Source organism: Saimiri boliviensis, chromosome 2 (assembly GCF_048565385.1).
Source record: "Saimiri boliviensis isolate mSaiBol1 chromosome 2, mSaiBol1.pri, whole genome shotgun sequence".
Taxonomy (NCBI): domain Eukaryota; kingdom Metazoa; phylum Chordata; class Mammalia; order Primates; family Cebidae; genus Saimiri; species Saimiri boliviensis.
This window is the reverse complement of record NC_133450.1, coordinates 48,287,502-48,305,156: the sequence shown is the minus strand read 5'-3', so window position 1 is coordinate 48,305,156 and position 17,655 is coordinate 48,287,502. Positions and strand designations below refer to the sequence as shown.

At 43.3% G+C, this 17,655-nt stretch overlaps 1 protein-coding gene across 4 annotated transcripts in view; it reads left to right on the top strand.

Annotated features, from left to right (window-relative positions):
* The first annotated feature begins 940 nt into the window (after positions 1-940).
* The window catches only part of STXBP6 (syntaxin binding protein 6), a 248,897-nt gene continuing 232,182 nt past the window's right edge, over positions 941-17,655 (top strand). For 2 of the 4 annotated variants that reach the window (XM_039469268.2, XM_010334980.3), the window contains exon 1: positions 941-1,119. Coding sequence is in view for 2 of the 4 variants with exons in the window: in XM_074393274.1 (XP_074249375.1) it covers positions 6,063-6,093 (31 nt within the window). In the remaining 2 variants the exon portion in view is untranslated. The other 2 variants (XM_074393274.1, XM_074393275.1) reach the window with 2 other exon arrangements.

Sequence of the window (17,655 nt, the reverse complement as noted above, 5' to 3'; positions counted from 1 at the left end):
GCTGTTCTGTCAGGAAAACCCATTTCCCTTAGTAACTAGTACTTTGAAGACATTCTGCATCATCTTGGATCCTTTCCAGCACGTTCCCCAACCACAGTGAGCACTCGGCACCGCTTCGCTAAGAGAATGCAGAATCACAATTCTCAAATCACCGTCTGCGGGGAGTTCAGCAGGGAAGGGACCCAAATATGTTTTATTTAGTCCAGAGTGTTTTGAGAAAAATGAATTTGTCATCAAGATTTTAAAAATCAGGCTATCGTACATGAATATACTCCGTCATTTCTGGAAAAATCAGAAAATCTAGCAAAACTAGGTCTAATTCCTGCCTGATAGCAATGGACACTGAGAGCAGAACAGCGGCCCTGCCTTGGGAGCTCTCTCCAGTTCGCCTCCTCCCAGTTACAGTGTCTGTCAGGCCCCATTAGCTCTAGGAGTTTGCTACCCTAAGAATAAAGGAACCAGCGCACAGGGTAAAAATCCCTGGGGCTGGGTCTATTCGTTTTTTCCTGGAGGGAAAGAAAATGTTTCCTAGTTGTCCTTTCGAATACAGTCTAACAGAGAAGCTCACAGAAGCAGCCCACCTTTGTAGCCCACAAACTTCCCACAGGCAGTGAAAGTCGCACTGGCTCTCGCACCCCGACGGGTTTCTCCCAGGACCTTGGCTCAGGGCCTCCGTCTCTGCAGAGGCCCTTCCCTTCCTCCCGACCTCCGCGCTCGGGAGCCTGGGGCGGGGTCCAGGCCCCCTGCCGCTGCTCTTTGCCCCGGGCTAGGGCGCTGGGGCTCGCCCACGGCGGCACTGAGCATGCTCGGAGGCGGTCGCGGGGGCAGGTTCGCTCCGCAGGCGCTCGCACTCGGCGGCGGGAGGGCGGGCGCGCGGCTGCAGCTGGAGCTCCGGCGCCCCGAGTTGGAGTTGCCGGGAGTTTCCCCCAACCCCTCCCTTTTCGCGCGCGGCAGCAGGAGCCGGCGCGGGAGCCGCGAGCGGCGGCGAGCCGGCACCCGGGCCGGCTGAGCCTTGTCCGGAGCCCGGAGCCCCGCGCGGGGCAGCCCTCGGGGAGGAGCCTCGCGTGCTGGGACGCGTGCCGTGCACTGGCACGGCTGAGGCACCAGTCAGGCTGCACGGTAGGACGGGGCCGGAGGAGCCGGGCGGGCAGGGCGGAGGCCAAGCCGAGGGGTTGCGGTTGCGGTCGCCGCGGCTGCTGGGGCGCCTGGCGCTCCGTCCGAGGCGGGTGGCCGGGGTAGGGGTCCCGCTGTGAGGCCGGAGGAGTAGGCTGGCGCCGGGAGAGATGCTTCCAAGTTGGCGGGTGGCGGGAGAGGGGGCCGCGCGCCCCGGCGCAGCTGCTTCGTGCGCGCGGGGAGGGACTCGCGTTCCTGGTTCTCTCCAACCCTGGGACCCGTTGTGCGGGCAGTATTGGGCAAGCCATGGAACGGAGCGATTTTCTCCGAGAAAGTTGAGAATGCAGCCCTTCTTTCCGCGCTGGCCCCGAGATGGGATGGGCCCCGAGAATGCCGCCTCGAGGCCCCCAGTGTGGGGGAACTCGGGGTCGCTGCGCCCCTAGTTTGAGCGCAGAAATCCGCGAATCACTCCGATCTTCGCGAACTCTGGTATCTTCTAGGAAAATCATTACTGCCAAAACTGAGGCGAGCTTTTCTGGCGGGCTCGGCTCCCTGCCCCCAGGGCGCTGGCACTGGGCGATGCCCCCTTTCCGATCTCAGACGATCTTGGGAGTCAAGGGCGCCACGCTCTGAATTCGCGCTCGGGGTGCACGCAGGCATCGAGCCTCACCAACACCGGTGTGCAACGTGGCTGGAGTAGGTGGGTGGCTCGACTTTCCCTCTAGCCTTTTCTCAGGTTTACAACACCCCGCCACCTCACCACCCCACCCTGTTCATCTTCGCAGAGTACAGGACCTGCAGGTGGAAAATGTGGAAAAACATATTTCTCCTTAGGAGAAAGTCCCCGGGGTGTATCTGCCTTTGGTTCTGGCCCCAGAATTTCATAATGAACCCTCTCCCATTCCTATTACGCTTCCCTAGGGACTGGGTGGGAGAGAATAGGGTCGGCTGGGCCACAGGAACTTCCACCTCATTCCACCCTCTCCTAAGATTGCCTTCTGGGCGACTCCAGGACCCTGGAACTGGCATCGTGCGGATTGCAAGGGTGTGGAGGATGCCGACGATTTTTTCCTGGCTCCACTTTTTTCACTTCTTGTTTTGAGTTTTGGGGTTTTGCCTGCACACTAGTCAGAGCTGCGCTGTCATAACCCTGGGGGTGGAGGAGCTTCAGCCGAGGCAGTGAGCCGCTGTTTGCCTCGGAGGCTGCTAGTGGGAATCTGTCCAGAAATGATTATGCAGGCTAGAAATATGCCTCTCTTTTTTTCTTTTTTGGCTGAACACCTTGGCTGTTGGGTTTGTGTGTTAAGTTCTTAAAGGGACACCCTCACACTGCTCAAGTGCCAGGATTTAGGGGCTCACCATTTCGGCTGCCTGTTTTTCTCTTTGCTTTTTCCTTGGGGTAGTCTGCTTTGGGAAAGATTTCTGGCTGTGGGAATCACATGGTGTGGATACACTACACAATTCTAGAGTCAGACAGACTTGAGGTCAAGTTTCAGCTTTACAGCTGATGACAGTGCCAATGGACAAATGATTAGCCACTCTGAACTTCAGTGTTCTCTTCTGTCAAATAGAGCTAATCATGGCCTTACCTCCCTCCATTGCAGGGTTGTTATGAACTCAGATGAGATAGAGGAAATCAAAAGTGCTAAGAAAACTTTAAAGCACCATTCAGGTCCTAGATATTGCCTCTTTACTCTTTACGCGTTTTTTTTTTTTTTTTTTTAATAAGCTAATTCTTAATTATAATAAGACATCTAATACGTCTCTCCGATCCAGTCCTCACCAAGTGGTTTAGTTGCTTGGTCCTTTGGAAGCAGCTGTTTAGCCTTTTTCTTTCTCTATCCTCAAATCCATCTCTTTTGATTTTAAGAATTGGAGCTCCAGTCCTCATATTTATCTGAGCAAGGTAACATGATGTCGATTAGGAGATGACTGGGGTGGCCTTATCAGCACTCATGGCCCTAGGCCCCAGAATTGGCATGGTCAGCAAGGGCTTCGTTTGAAACTCAAGGCTGATAAAGAAGTCAGCAGATCCTGGGATGGAGCTCTGAGTTGACCTCTAATAGTGACCTTGAACTAAGGACTCAACTCCTAAGTCTGTGGCATCAGTTTATGAAGATTAAAAGCCAATATCAATTGAAGGCAAGAACAGGTGAGATTCTCACTCAGTTAAAAAGGGTTCACAGAGGCTCCTGAGCCAGCTTAGGTGCACCATCTTCCCCAATCCTAGGGCAGTGGTTCTCACACTTGAGCATCAGAATCATCTGAAGGGCTTGTTAAACCACAGACTGTTGGGCTACGCTGCCAGAGTCTCGGATTCTTTAGGTCTAGGGTGGAGGCCCAAGAATCTGCATTTCTAACTAGTTCCAGATGATGTTAATGCTGCTACAGACCATGCCTATAGAATCACTAACTTACAGGGAGGGAGACAGTAGAAAGATGAAGTTTGTTCTGAAATGCCATTATTTTGCTAGCTCATATACAGAGACAGGGTTTCTTTGGGGTTGTGTTGGGAAATCTCCTTAGGCATTTTATATTCCAATGCCTGTGCCACTTACCATTATCTAGACTTAATAATTCTGATTGCTCTTCAAATGGATGCATTTTACAAAAAGGTAGGATTCCTCCTTCTTTTCATACTGTAAAATACGTAGTCTCAGATTTTAGATCACCCTTGGGCAGTGCCAGATTGATGACCTTTATAATTTCTAAAATCCAAAAACCACCCTATTTCCTTTTTTGGAGAAACCTCAGACATTTGTGAAAAGGAGGTTATGTCCAGTTCTGACAGCTTGAACCTTAAGGTTGGAGGATAGAACAGATCACCTAGGAAAAAAGTTTAAGAAGAATTTGCAGTAGTGTCTTCTCTGAATGGACAGCTTACCCAGGCCTTGGAGGGAGCATGAGGTACACCCCACGGCAAATGTCCCATAGTGGTTAGTCCTGGCAAAGGCCTTTCATTCTTTCTGGAGAATGGTGGTGGCATTGACAGTGGCTGAGACCCTTTCATGGTCTCTAAGATGGTAGAAGGCTGACTGGCTTTCAAGGGTAGCTGAACAGTTATAGTGTGGTATCCTGTATAACTTAGCTTATAATCAAGCACTTCGGGGACTTAACCCAATCTTAAGCTCTTTTCCTTTTCCCCCAGGCCATAGTCCTACACTGAGAGCTCACCATGACTTCCTATGACCTAGACTGTGGCCTTGAATTTTGACTGCTTTGCATCAGAGAGGCTGTGGGAGCCTGCTCGAGTCAGGAGAGTTCCTGCGATAACATCCTAAGGAAGAAATAAAGTTTACGTAATGTAGCGCCCAAATGAACTAGGTGTGAGAGGAGGTCAGTCAGCACTTTAACTAGTTCTTGTGTTGCTATGCCAAATGGCATCCCAGCTCACTGTCATGCTTTATCTCAGCTGTCCATTTGTGCTTTGTTTTAGTTTTAAAATGATTAGCACTAGAGAAACCTATCAGTAAATCAGAAACCTATTCAAAAACTTAAGTGTACACTTAGTGTTTTAGTAGATAAAACTGCAAGGCCCAATTCTGTCTTCCTGACAGCAATCAGCACTTGGTGAAGGAACAGTCATTCTTAAGATTCGTTAGCTAATTTAAATGGTTTCTCCCACTTAGTATAAGTAGGGAACATTTCTATTTTAAAATTCCTTCCCATAACCTGATGTTTATATTTTGGGTGTTACCCCTGCTTTTTACTGCTGGGATTTTTTCCAGTGTGAGGATAGCCTCTTTTCACTGTTGTTCACTTTTCTCTGTACATGATTTCTTTCTCCCTTTAATAAGTCTGTTGAAAGATGGTCATTATAACACTTTATTTCTCTTTGGTCATTAGGACTGTTATTTCTGAGTCACAGAGAGTCAGGGCCCATTCCTAGAACATTGTTTTCAATTTTCCTAGAGGGTGCTTTTATACTAAAACACTAGTTATACTGTACTAGCTCATTTTTTTTTTTTTCTGATTTCAGAAGTCCAGATGGATTTTAAAAATTATAAACACATTTAAGTTGGGCACAGTGGCTCACACATGTAATCCCAGTACTTTGGGAGGCTGAGGCTGGTGGATCACCTGAGGCCGGGAGTTTGAGACCAGCCTGACCAACATGGTAAAACCCCATCTCTACTAAAAATACAAAAACAAATTAGCTGGGCATGATGGCAGGCACCTATAATCCTAGCTACTCAGGAGACTGAGGCAGAAGAATTGCTTCAATCTGGGAGACAGCGATTGCAATGAGCCAAGATAGTGCCATTGCACTCCATCCTGGGCAACAAAAGCAAATCTCCATCTCAAAAAAATTATGGACACATTTAATGTACAGTTTTTGTTTCTTCTTCTGTAACCTGTTATGTTAGTACAGTGCCCATCAATTGATGGCATCCTAAAACAAACCAAATTTAGTTTCTTATTCTGGTAGAAAATATGGTTTCTATTTAGTGCTGTCCAGCTGATAGAATTGCTGAGCAGTTGGCTCAGCAGTTCTTAAGAGTACATTGGTAAAATGCTGTTGGGGCGGCTGTTAATAGGTGTGCTCTTATAAAGGGCAAATCCATTTGGGGAGCACTGCCTGTTATTTTTTCCTCTTGTAGAGATTCTCAATATGGGCATCATTATATCAAAGACTATGAGAAGTGCTATAGTTAACAACATCAATAACAAAAACTTGGTTACATTTATTCAAGTCAGTGTTTCCCAGAATACAGAATGTTTCTGAGGTTACATGTGTATCTTTTAGGACTCCATTACTGAATAAGCACAAACCACAATTTTAATATGTGGTTTAATATTGTGGGTGGGATGGTTTCACCTAGTATATCCCAAAAATATAGGGGCATTCATTAAGTATGGCTATTAATTAATGAACTCTGTAAGTGATTACTTACTTTTTTTCAGGGTAGAGGGGAACATTTTAGGCTGTGGTGGCTAAGAAATTCTCCATGAAGGGTCTGGACTGTGAGAATATAAATGGTGGGTAGCACTCTTCTAGAGATAAGGAACATTTTAGGTTGGTGGGATAATGAAGCAGGAGTGAGGACTTGCATTTGTGTCTGCATATAAATAATTTTCAGAGCATACAAGAAAATGGATTGTGCCCAGTACAGTGTGAGATTTACTGACTCTGCAGTGGTGGTCAAAGAACCTATTAAGGCCAAGTTTGGTGGCTCCCGCCTGTAATCCTCACAGGTCAAGACTGCAGTGAGCCCTGATCCTGCTACTGCACTCCAGCCTGGGCAATAGAGTAAGACCGTGTCTCAAAAACAAAACAAAAAGTTCATTGATTCTATAAGTTTATTGAAGTAGCAGATGAGTTCTAGAGATGACTGGGCAGCTAGTTGTAGGTCAGCAGGAATGAAGGCACAACACTCAGGATGAAAGCTGGCAGCGGTGCATGGAACTGAAGGGGAGCATGAAGTGTTCCGGTGCCATTAGTCATTAGGGGAATGCAAATCAAAACCACAGCGAGATGCCACTTCATACCTACTAGGATGGCCAAGTGGAGAATGAGGAGAAATATGGGACCCTCCTACTTTAGATTGCTGGTGGGAATGTAAAATGGTGCAGCCACTTGGGAAAACAGTTTGGCAATTCCTCAAAATGTTGAACATTGGTTATCTAATGACCAATTCCCCTCCAAGATAGATGCACAAGAGAACTGAAAACATGTTCATGTAAACGTGAATATTCATAGAAGCCTTATTCCTTTTTTTTTTTTCTTTCTTTTTTTTTGAAACAGAGTCTCACTCTGTCTCCCAGGCTGGAGTGCAGTGGCACAATTTCCCCTCACTGTAGCCTCAACCTCCCAGGCTCAAGGGACCCTCCCGCCTTGGCTTCCCGAGTATCGGGGACTACAGGCATGTGCCACCATGTCCAGTTAATTTTTGTATTTTTTGTAGAGACAGAGTTTTACCATGTTACCCAGGCTGATCTCAAACTCCTGGGCTCAAGCAACCCGCCCGCCTTGACCTCTGGGATTATAGGCGTGAGCCACTGTGTCTGGCCAGCAGCCTTATTCCCCCCTTTTTTTTTTTTTTTTTTAATTATTTAAGTTCTGAGATACATGTGCAGAGCGTGCCCACTTGTTACATAGGTATACACGTGCCATGGTGGTTTGCTTCATCCATCAACTCATCATCTACATTAGGTATTTCTCCTAATGCTGTCCCTCCCCTAGGCTCCCACCCACTGACAGGTCCTCCTATGTGATGTTCTCCTTCCTGTATCCATGTGTTCTCGTTGTTCAGCTCCCACTTATGAGTGAGAACATACGGTATTTGGTTTTCTATTCTCGTGTTAGTTTGCTGAGAATGATGGTTTCCAGCTTCATCCATGTCCCTGCAAAGGACATGAACTCATCCTTTCATATGGCTGCGTAGAATTCCACGGTATATATGTGCCACATTTTTTTAAATCCAGTCTATCATTGATGGGCATTTGGGTTGATTCCAAGTCTTTGCTATTGTGAACAGTGCTACAATACACATACATGTGTATGGGTCTTTATAGTAGAATGATTTATAATCCTTTGAGAATATACCCAGTAGTGGGATTGCTGGTTCTAGATTCTTGAGAAATTGCCACATTGTCTTCCACAATGGTTGAACTAATTTGCACTCCCACCAACAATGTAAAAGCATTCGTATTTCTCCACATCCTCTTCAGCATCTATTGTTTCCTGACTTCTTAATGATTGCCATTCTAACTGAGGTGAGATGGTTACTGAAACTGGACTCCTTCCTTACTTACACCTTGTACAAAAATCAACTCAAGATGAATTAAAGACTTAAACGTAAGACCTAAAATCATAAAAACCCTAGAAGAAAACCTAGGCAATGCCATCCAGGACATAGGCATGAGCAAATACTTCATGATTAAAACACCAAAACTAATTATAGCAAGAACCAAAATTGACAAATGAGACCTAATTAAACTAAAGAGCTTCTACAAAGCAAAAGAAACTATCATCAGAGTGAACAGGCAACCTATAGAATGAGAGAAAAAATTTACAATCTTTCCATTTGACAAAGGGCAAATATCCAAAATCTACAAAGAACTTAAACAAATTTACAAGAAAAAAAACAAGCAACCCCATCAAAACATGGGTGAAGGATATTAACAGACACTTCTCAAAAGAAGACATTTATGCGGCCAACAAACATATGAAAAAAACTCATCATCATTGGTCATTAGCCTTGTTCTTAGCCCCAAAGTGGAAACAACCCAAATATCCATCAATTGATGAATGGACAAACAAAATTCGGTACATCCATGCAAGGAAAACTCTTCAAAAATAAAAAGGAACCAAGTGTTGATTCATGCTACAACATCGATGTACCTTGAAAACATGCTGTGTCAAAGAAACCAGATACAGATGACCATATATTGTATGATTCCATTATGATACAGAATAGGAAAATCCATAGTGACAGAAGTAGATTAGTGGTTGCCAGGGCTTGGAAGAGTTAGAAATGGGGAGAGACTGCTGATGGGTCTGGGGTTTCTTTTTGGGATGAAGAAAATGTTCAGGAAGTAGATAGGGTGATGATGGCACAATTTTGTGAATATGCTAAAAACTACTGACTGAATTTTATTGTGTATGAATTATTAAATTTTTTAAAATAGGAAGAAGTTGGTTGGAGCCAAAGAAGAGTTAAAAAACAAAAACAAAAAAACTGTGAGAGAACTCCAGGAATAGGGTGTCAGTTTCAGGTTAAATGTTCTGCTATTAGGAAAAAAATATCTGAATTATTTATTTCTTCCTGTTTGTCTTTGGCTTTCTAGAATTCTCTTGTTAATCTCTCATTCAAAAGTTTACTGCCTGAATTAACAGGGGTTTCTCCCAAGTTGCTCCTGGGTTAGTGGGATTGTTTTCATGGCGAGTGTCTTGTGATCTTCATATCTGAGTTTGTTTCTGGATTTTCCTCCAGAGACAAATTCCATATTCAGGCTTCCTTGTTGTGATCCACCAGAGGGCATGCTGACTCTGCAGTTTCAGTTTAGCTTCCCCCTTAAGATTTGACTGTGATAGACATTTTAGTGTCATATAATTTGTTTGTAGAACTCTGTCAAGACTGCCTCCTCCCTCTTTTAAAAAATCTCTGTATTCAAAGAGGTTTCATGTGATGCTCAGCATTATATGAACATCAAAGTATTTGGGTCCAAGAGGCATGATACTAAATGAGGTTTAACACCACTGGAGCTGAGGCAGTTGGTACATCAATGCAAGGGAAACTATTCAAACATAAAAAGGAACAAAGTACTGATTCATATTACAACAAAGGTACCTTGAAAACATGCTGTGTGAAAGAAACCAGATATAGATGACCATGCAGTGCATGATTCCATTATGATACAGAATAGGAAAATCCATAGTGACAGAAGTAGATTAGTGGTTGCCAGGGCTTGGAAGAGGGAGAAATGGGGAGAGACTGTTGAGTAGAGACATTCTTCTCTCTTTAACAGTGTGATGCTGCAGTGGCTCTTGAGATTTTGTTAGAATACTGATTCTGATTCAGTAGGTCTGGGATGGGACCTGAGCTTCTACAGTTCTAACAAGCTGTCACTGATGCAGATGCTGCTATAGTGTGGATCATACTTTGAGTAGAAGCTGTTATAGTGTAGAGAAGATGACTTCAGAATAGGACAGGGCTGAGTGTGAACTGTAGCTCCACCATTGACGTGTGGGGAACCTTGAGCAAATTAATTAACATCTGCACCACAGTTTCTTATCTCTACAATCAGAGTAAGACTGAGCAGATGGAAATGTGCCTAGCATCATGTGCCTGGAATGCTAAATGTTATCGACCTTCTCCTGCCCACAAAGGTCAAGAATTCTATGGTGAGGAGTAAGGAACAAAATACATGACTGTGATTCTCCCACCTGGAGCCTGTGCCCCTTGCCCTCACCAGTCTCTGCTTCCTCTGTTTTTTCGGGGGGCGGAGGGGGACTGGCACTAATCCCTGCTGACTTGCCTTCTTATGGGATTGGCATGAGGACATTATGAGCTGTAAGATGAAGCACCTCTGTAAAGTATATGCTATTATTCTACAGTGCTGGCTTGAGGAATTCCATCCTCATAGGTTACCCAAGGTAAGTTGGTGGCTTGTTAAATGTGTTCTGTTTCTGTTTCTTTTATCATCATTTGAAGTGGAAGGAAACAGGAGATTGTGTTTACATTTCAATTAAGTTGATGGAGCCTCTTAACTTTCTTCTGGGAAACAATATATACAAATAGTTTTTAAGAATTCAACTAACACGGCCACAAGTGCAATACATCAAAGTTGTGTCCAGTCTTCACAGCCTGATGTTTATTGCTTTCCTAAGGGTAGTAATTGTACCCTTTGAGACCCTGTTCCACCTTCTTGTTTGACGTTTTCATGGATTGTCAGGTTTGGGTCTTTAACCTGATGACTTTGAAGAAAATGAGATTGTTTACTTTGTTACAATGCCAGGGCAGAGCATTTGAACTGATGTGGCACCAACATCAGGTAGTCAGAGATAAGATATTTGGGTTGAAGCCTGATATACTAGGCTTCTTTGGGACTCACTGTCCTTCCGGAAGGTAGAGCCGGAGATGTCATTTGGAAGTGAGAATTATCTGATTCCTCTGGCAGGTGAATATGTGTACTGCAGTCTAGTCACCTTCCATAACTGCTGGCTGGTAACTAAGCTTGGTCAGGTAGGGCGTGTATCAGTGAGCTGTTTTTTTTGTTTGTAGACTACCTAGAAATATGTTGATTTGCACAGTCTAAGCTGAAAGCCAGCAGTAACTAGTAGTTGAGAAGTTAATATTATTCTTGAAAAATTTAATCTACCCTATCATTAAATAGCAATAAGGAAGCAGTCCTGCTGCTGAGAAGTAGCTGGGAATATAAAGCTGGGTGTTCCTGAAGCAAGTCATTTTATGATTAAATCCTTATGCACTGTAACAATATTATTTTTTTTTTATTTATTTGAGATGGAGTTTCACTCTTGTTCCCTAGGCTGGAGTAGAATGGCGTGATCCCAGGCTCACTCCACCTCCTGGGTTCAAGCAATTCTCCTGCCTCAGCCTCCTGCGTAGCTGAGATTACAGGTGCCCAACACTACTGCCCAGCTAATTTTTTGTGTTTTTAGTAGAGACGTGGTTTCACCATGTTGGCCAGGCAGGTCACGAACTCCTGACCTCTGTTAATCCACCCGCCTTGACCTCCCAGAGTGCTGAGATTACAGACATCAGTCACTGCCTCTGGCTTTTATTTTTTTGAGGTGAAGTCTTGTTCTGTCACCTGGGCTGGAGTGCAGTGGTATGATCTCGGCTCACTGCAACCTCTGCCTCCCAAGTTAGGCAATTCTCCTGCCTCAGCCTCCTGAGTAACTGGAACTACAGACATGTGCAACCACGCCTAGCTAATTTTTGTATTTTTAGTAGAAGTGGGATTTCACCACTTTGGCCAGGCTGATCTTGAACTCCTGACCTCGGCCTCCTAAAGTGCTGGGATTACAGGCGTGAGCCACCATACCTGGCCCCTTTTTTTCTTTTTAAACTGTCTACCTTGAATATCAGAAGTTGGTATTTACATAAGGAGCTCAAAGTTAATAAAGTAGACATTTCTCCCAATATCCCTACTGAGAAATGAGACTTCAGGTCCTTTTTTGACATTGCCAACCACATACTTACTGGTCTATCGAATAGTTGATTTTAAAAAATGGAACAAGAATCCTGAACTCACACATCTTCTTGAGGGACAGCCTTTGCTCTCAAACCACACTAGACTGTGAACTCCTTCAAAGGCAAGGATCTACATTTTTGTATCCCAGAGGATACACACTATTCATGTCTGCCATACAGTAGAGAATCAATAAACATGTAGATCTGGACAGCTGCTTTTCTTCTGCGATTCCTCTCCACTATCTGGCCTATTGCTTTTTGTTTCTTTAACAGAGAAACCAATTCCATGACATACAAATAATACATTTTTATTTAACACTACCTATACATTATCGTATGCTAACATAATATATGGCTGTAAGCACGTTACAAATGTTGATTCCTTTAATCCTACAACACACTCTCCCTATTTTACACTTGAAAAGACTGAGTTAGAAAAAGGTGAAGTGACTTCTGTCTAAGGTCCTGCAGTGCTATGCAGCAGCCTCAATAGGCTCTTCTTTTCTCCTTACTTTAGCTCTCAAATGTTACCCTCTTTTCCTGAGAGTTGCAGAGAAATGAGATCAGACATGCCTTTCCATCTTCAATTCTAACCACCTCCCTTGTCCTCTGCCTCCTTTCTGATCACCCCCAAGTTCCGGAAGAATGTGACTTGAGTTTGGAAAATAAAGTTACAAGTGTAGGACATGGCTCATTCCTATGGGCCCAGGCTGGGAGTGAGGCCATTCACACAGGGGCCATTTAGGATGAACTGCATGACCCGCACAAGGCTGTGACCTCTAGCCCTAGACCTCTGAGTTTGTCAGGTCATGGACCATATGCCCCAGGTCAGTGCCTATAAACATTTATGTTTGCAGATTCCGATTCACTGGGTCTGGGGTGGGTCTGGGATTCTGCATTTCTGACAGCACTCCGGGAAATGAAGAGGGCTAATCTTTGGACCCAGGCTGTAGAGGAGCCAGTCGGCATGGGTTCAACCTTACTATTGCAGGCACCTTCTTGCTTGAATAAGGCCTAATTCCTAACCTGGGACACAGAGAGAGACATAAGATATACAGAGAGATATGCACCAAGAAACTATACATTATACAAAGACAGTCAGAAAGCAGCTGAAGACAGAATGAGACCGAAACTGGGTAAAGGAACCTTGATGCCTTCAAAATGAAGAGCATGCCTCATTTTCACATGTGAGCTGAAAACTCACAACTTTTGATATAAAGGCTTACTACTATAGAGCAACCCTGGCAACAGAGCTACAAGAAGTATAAAAACTTCCTCTTTGTGTTGAAATTAAAATTCATAAAGAATCTATGCTACTGACCCTATGACTTACACTTTTTTATTCTTTTATGTTGTATTTTGTGTTTTATGTTGGACTTCTTTTTAACAATTTTGTATTTTTAATTGAAAAATAATTGTGTATATTTATTGTTTTTATTGTTGTACAACATGATGTTTTGATATATGTATATGTTGTGAAATGACTAAATCGAGCGAGTTAACATATGCATTACCATCTATACTCATCATTTATTGTGGTGACAACATTTAAAATCTACTCTGTTAGTGATTTTTAAGTATGGAATGCACTATTATCAACTATACTCATGATGTGCAACAGGTCTACATGTATTCATTTCTCCTGTCTAACTGAAATTTTGTAACTTTTGACCAACATCTCCTTGATCCCTCCTTCTCCTCTGGTAACTACCATTCTTTTTTTTTTTTAACTTTTGTTTTAGGTTTGAGGGTACACGTGCAGGTTTGTTGTATACGTAAACACAAGTCATGGGACTATGTTGTACAGATTATTTTGTCGTCCAGATTCTAAGCCTAGTACCCAGTAGTTATTTTTTCTGCTCTTCTCCCCACTCCTACCCTCTGCCTTCAAGTCAGCCCAATGTCTATTGTTTCCTTCTTTGTAACAACCATTCTCATCTCTGCTTCTGAGTGTTCCCATGTCTGACTTCTTTGCCTTGATTTTGCGGGATTCAATCATATTGTGTATGCAGCAGTAGTTTATTTATTTTCATTATTGGATAGTATTACTTTGTATGAATATACCATGATTGCTGATGGCAGATGTTTGAATTGTTTCCAGTTTTTGAGTATTATGAATAATGCTCCTGTGAACATTGATGTGCATGTCTTTTGATGAACATGGGTTTGCATTTCTGATTATAGGGGTGTATCTACTACTGCTGATTTCTAAGATGTGAATATGTTCAGCTTTAGTAAGTACAGTGAGTTCTCCAGTGTGGCTATTCACACTTCTATAAGGTATGAATCAGATTTCCATTGTTTCACATTCTTGCCTACACTTAGTCATTTTCATTATAGCCATTCTGATGTTTGTTTGGGGGTCTATCATTATGATTTTAGCTTATCTTTCTCTTATCACCATTTGAAGTTTAGTATCTTTCTGTGCCTCTTGCTTATTTTTCAATTGTGTGTGTGTGTGTGTGTGTATGTGTGTGTTGGTATTTTTAAAAACCAAAGTTCCACAGAACATTTGTAAACAGTCTTGAAATCTATGGTCATGGGGGTTACCTGTCACTGATATCTGATTTTATCCTCAAATGTTTGTGGGGAAGAAGAACTTGAAGTGGTATGTAGAGGTATAAAACCCTTTTGACAGGAAATTTGCAGAAGATTTGGAGCCAGGATAGGTGGCCCAGGGCAATTGTAAAGTTAGAGACCGCTTGAAAGCTTAAAACCATTTAACCCGCAGATGAGTTTGCCTTTTGTAAAAGTTGCTCTGGAAGATAGTAAACCACCCTGAAAAGTATTGCTGAAAACATTTTTTTTGGAATTGTTCTAAGCATATACACTTTTGAATACTTTAGACACTTTTAAAATAAACTTGGAGCATGTATCTGATTTTGGGAATTAGCAAGACTTCTCAGAGCCCAGTCCGGTGAATAAGGAAGATGCTATGGGTAACAAACAAACAAATACCCCAAAGCATTACTTACAAGACTAGCCTATAAAGGAATGCAACTTCCTTTCTTGAGTGAACACTGAAGACATTAGCAGGGAGGAAGAAGGTGCTGCTTGAATGATGTCTTTTAATCTGTTTTCAGTATTCTCATTTATACAAATGAAAAGTCAGGTTTAGGGAGGAAGAGAACATGATTTAAAAGTCAAACCTTCTTGCCTTTTCCTTTCCCTACCCTGCCTCTTCACTGACAAGTGTTGAAGGAATTTCAAAACTCTGTTGCAGCCAGAAAAACATGTGCTGATAGTAAAGTTCTGGTTTCCACTCCCGTCCTATTTCAGAGTCCCAAGTACTCTCCAGGCCTCTGTCAAATGGTATTCTTTGGAGACAGGAGTCCTAAGTGGCCTATGTCAGGCTTTAGGACACTCCTGCTTCCCAAACTTTGTTCCTACAATCCTGCTGTTCATGGGAGCTCTTCAGGGCCTTTCAGGGCCTGGCCACATTCTTCCAGGACTGGCTCACATGTAGGCCTTGCTGTGTCTGCTTTTACTTCCTAACTGGCAAATAGCTACCCAGGAAATACTTTCAAGACATGCTGATGAATATTGTCACTCTTGGAAATTATATTTGGTATGAACAGTCTTTTTCTGGGTGGATACTTACATAAAATCTGACCAGTAGAAGAAGCATATAGCTGATTTCTTTAATGTTCATTTATTCCTGAACTTAAAAGAAAATATCCCATTAGTTTTCCCCAAGCCCCAGTGCATTAATGTCTTTGTTGTGCAGTAAAGACTTATGGAAGAAAGACATATGTGCTTGACCGTCTCAGAGACTTGTTCTCACTTCACCCTTTCTGGATCATGGTGAAGGGCCCACCACACTGGCCCGCTTCCACTGACCCTGAGAATGTTGTCTACAAGCTGAGGATGTAGAAAGCTGCACTCCACAATCTATTTTTTGTTTTTGTTTTTTTGTTTGTTTGCTTGTTTGTTTTGAGATGGAGTTTTGCTCTGTTGCCTAGGCTGGAGTGCAGTGGCACAATCTTGGCTTACTACAACCTCCGCCTCACAGGTTCAAGTGTTTTCCTGCCTCAGCCTCCTGGGTAGCTGGGATTACAGGCACATAACACCATGCCTGGCTAGTTTTTGTATTTTTAGTAGAGACAGGGTTTCACCATGTTGTCCAGGCTGGTCTCAAACTCCTGACCTCAGGTGATCCACACACTTCAGCCTCCCAAAGGGCTGGGATTATAGGCCTGAGCCACCATGCCCAGCCCACAACCTGTTTTTATAACTCAAAGTGGTAGCAAAGAAACCTCTGTGTTTCTCCTGAGACTACACAGTAGAATGCTTTCTTCATTTGGTAGTTTCTTTATTTTTAGCGCCTATAATCCTGTACAGTCTTGGGTTTTTACCGCAGAGTACTTGGTTGTAGGTAAGCAGATAAATTCCCTGTTCAGATTAGAATTATGTTTTGTTCATTTTCACATAGTTTTCCTTGGATAAAATGAGGTGCCTGAGAAAAAGAAATCCTGAGGACATTTTAATGAAAACTTCCTCTGGTACGATACTCATTTTCATGCCACATTTAATTCCTATGAAGAATTCCAGGTGTTACTAAGAAGCAGTTGACTCCAGTGGCTGTGAATACCTCGCCACCTAAACTCATTTTCTTATCGGATTGTATTGTCCTGCGCATGTGTGTGGGTTTTACATGTCAGATCTGGGCTTGGCTGGTGGATATTAAACTCTTCCTGCCAAAAGAAAGCAATGTATAAATGGTGCTTTACTTTGAATTTCATGGTGTGCTGAGTAAACAAAATATACATTGTGACAGAAGGACTAAAGGACCGCCCATATCCTTATTTTTTGAGTGGGTGTAACTAATGATTCGTTCCTGGATGTGTAACTAGGATGTAGGTCAGGTCCCATTGTCATCTGCAGCAGAGGTACAGTAAACAGTGCCTCCCTGTACTGCTGTGTTATCTCATAGGTACAATTGTCTAAAGTTCTTTTCATGAGAAGTTTTTGTTTTTTGTTTTTTTGAGACAGAATCTCACTCTTGTTGCCCAGGCTGGAGTGCAATGGTGCAATCTTGGCTCACTGCAACCTCTGCCTCTCGGGTTCAAGTGATTCTCCTGCTTCAGCTTCTGAGTAGCTGGGATTAGAGGTACTCACCCCCATGCTCAGCTAATTTTTGTATTTGTAATAGAGACAGAGTTTCGCCATGTTGGTTAGGCAGGTCTTGAACTCCTGACTTCAGGTGATCCACCCTCCTTGGCCTCCCAAAGTGCTGGAATTACAGCTGTGAGCTATCATGCCTGGCCAAGAAGTTTTTAATAAGCTTCTTGGTTTAGGAATAAGGAGCTCACTTCAGTGGATACCTGAGACTTCCTTGATGTGATATTGATTAAAATACGAATTAATAGCTTTACATATGTAGTTTGCTGGGCACTGTGCTAAGGACATTATGTGGATTCTTTCAACTCTCTTAATTAGGTGCCATTATTCGCCCTATTTTACAGTCAGAAACCAAGGATCAGATAAGTTGTCATTTGCTCCTAGGGGCACACATCCCATCCATGTGACTCCCAAGTTCAGGCTCTTGACCACTACTGTGCTGTACTGAGGCACAGTGCACGACTAGAGGGTATGGTCAGAACCAGGGCCATTCTTGAGAAACTGGATTTCAAAAGAAGATCGTACATTTATTAATAAGAAGTGCATCAGTATGAGCAACTCCTGCCTTTTAAATATGCTCAGCATAAGTGAGGGATGGGAAAACTGTAGCAGATTTTGAGAAGAAACTTGATTTTGAAGGAGAGAGATGCCATTGACATTTTAAGAAGGGAAAAGATATTCAGCTTCATGTAAGGATGATGACCTACATCATGGGAAGGCTTCCACAGAGGGATGTGGTTCTTGTCTGGGGGTGTTAGGG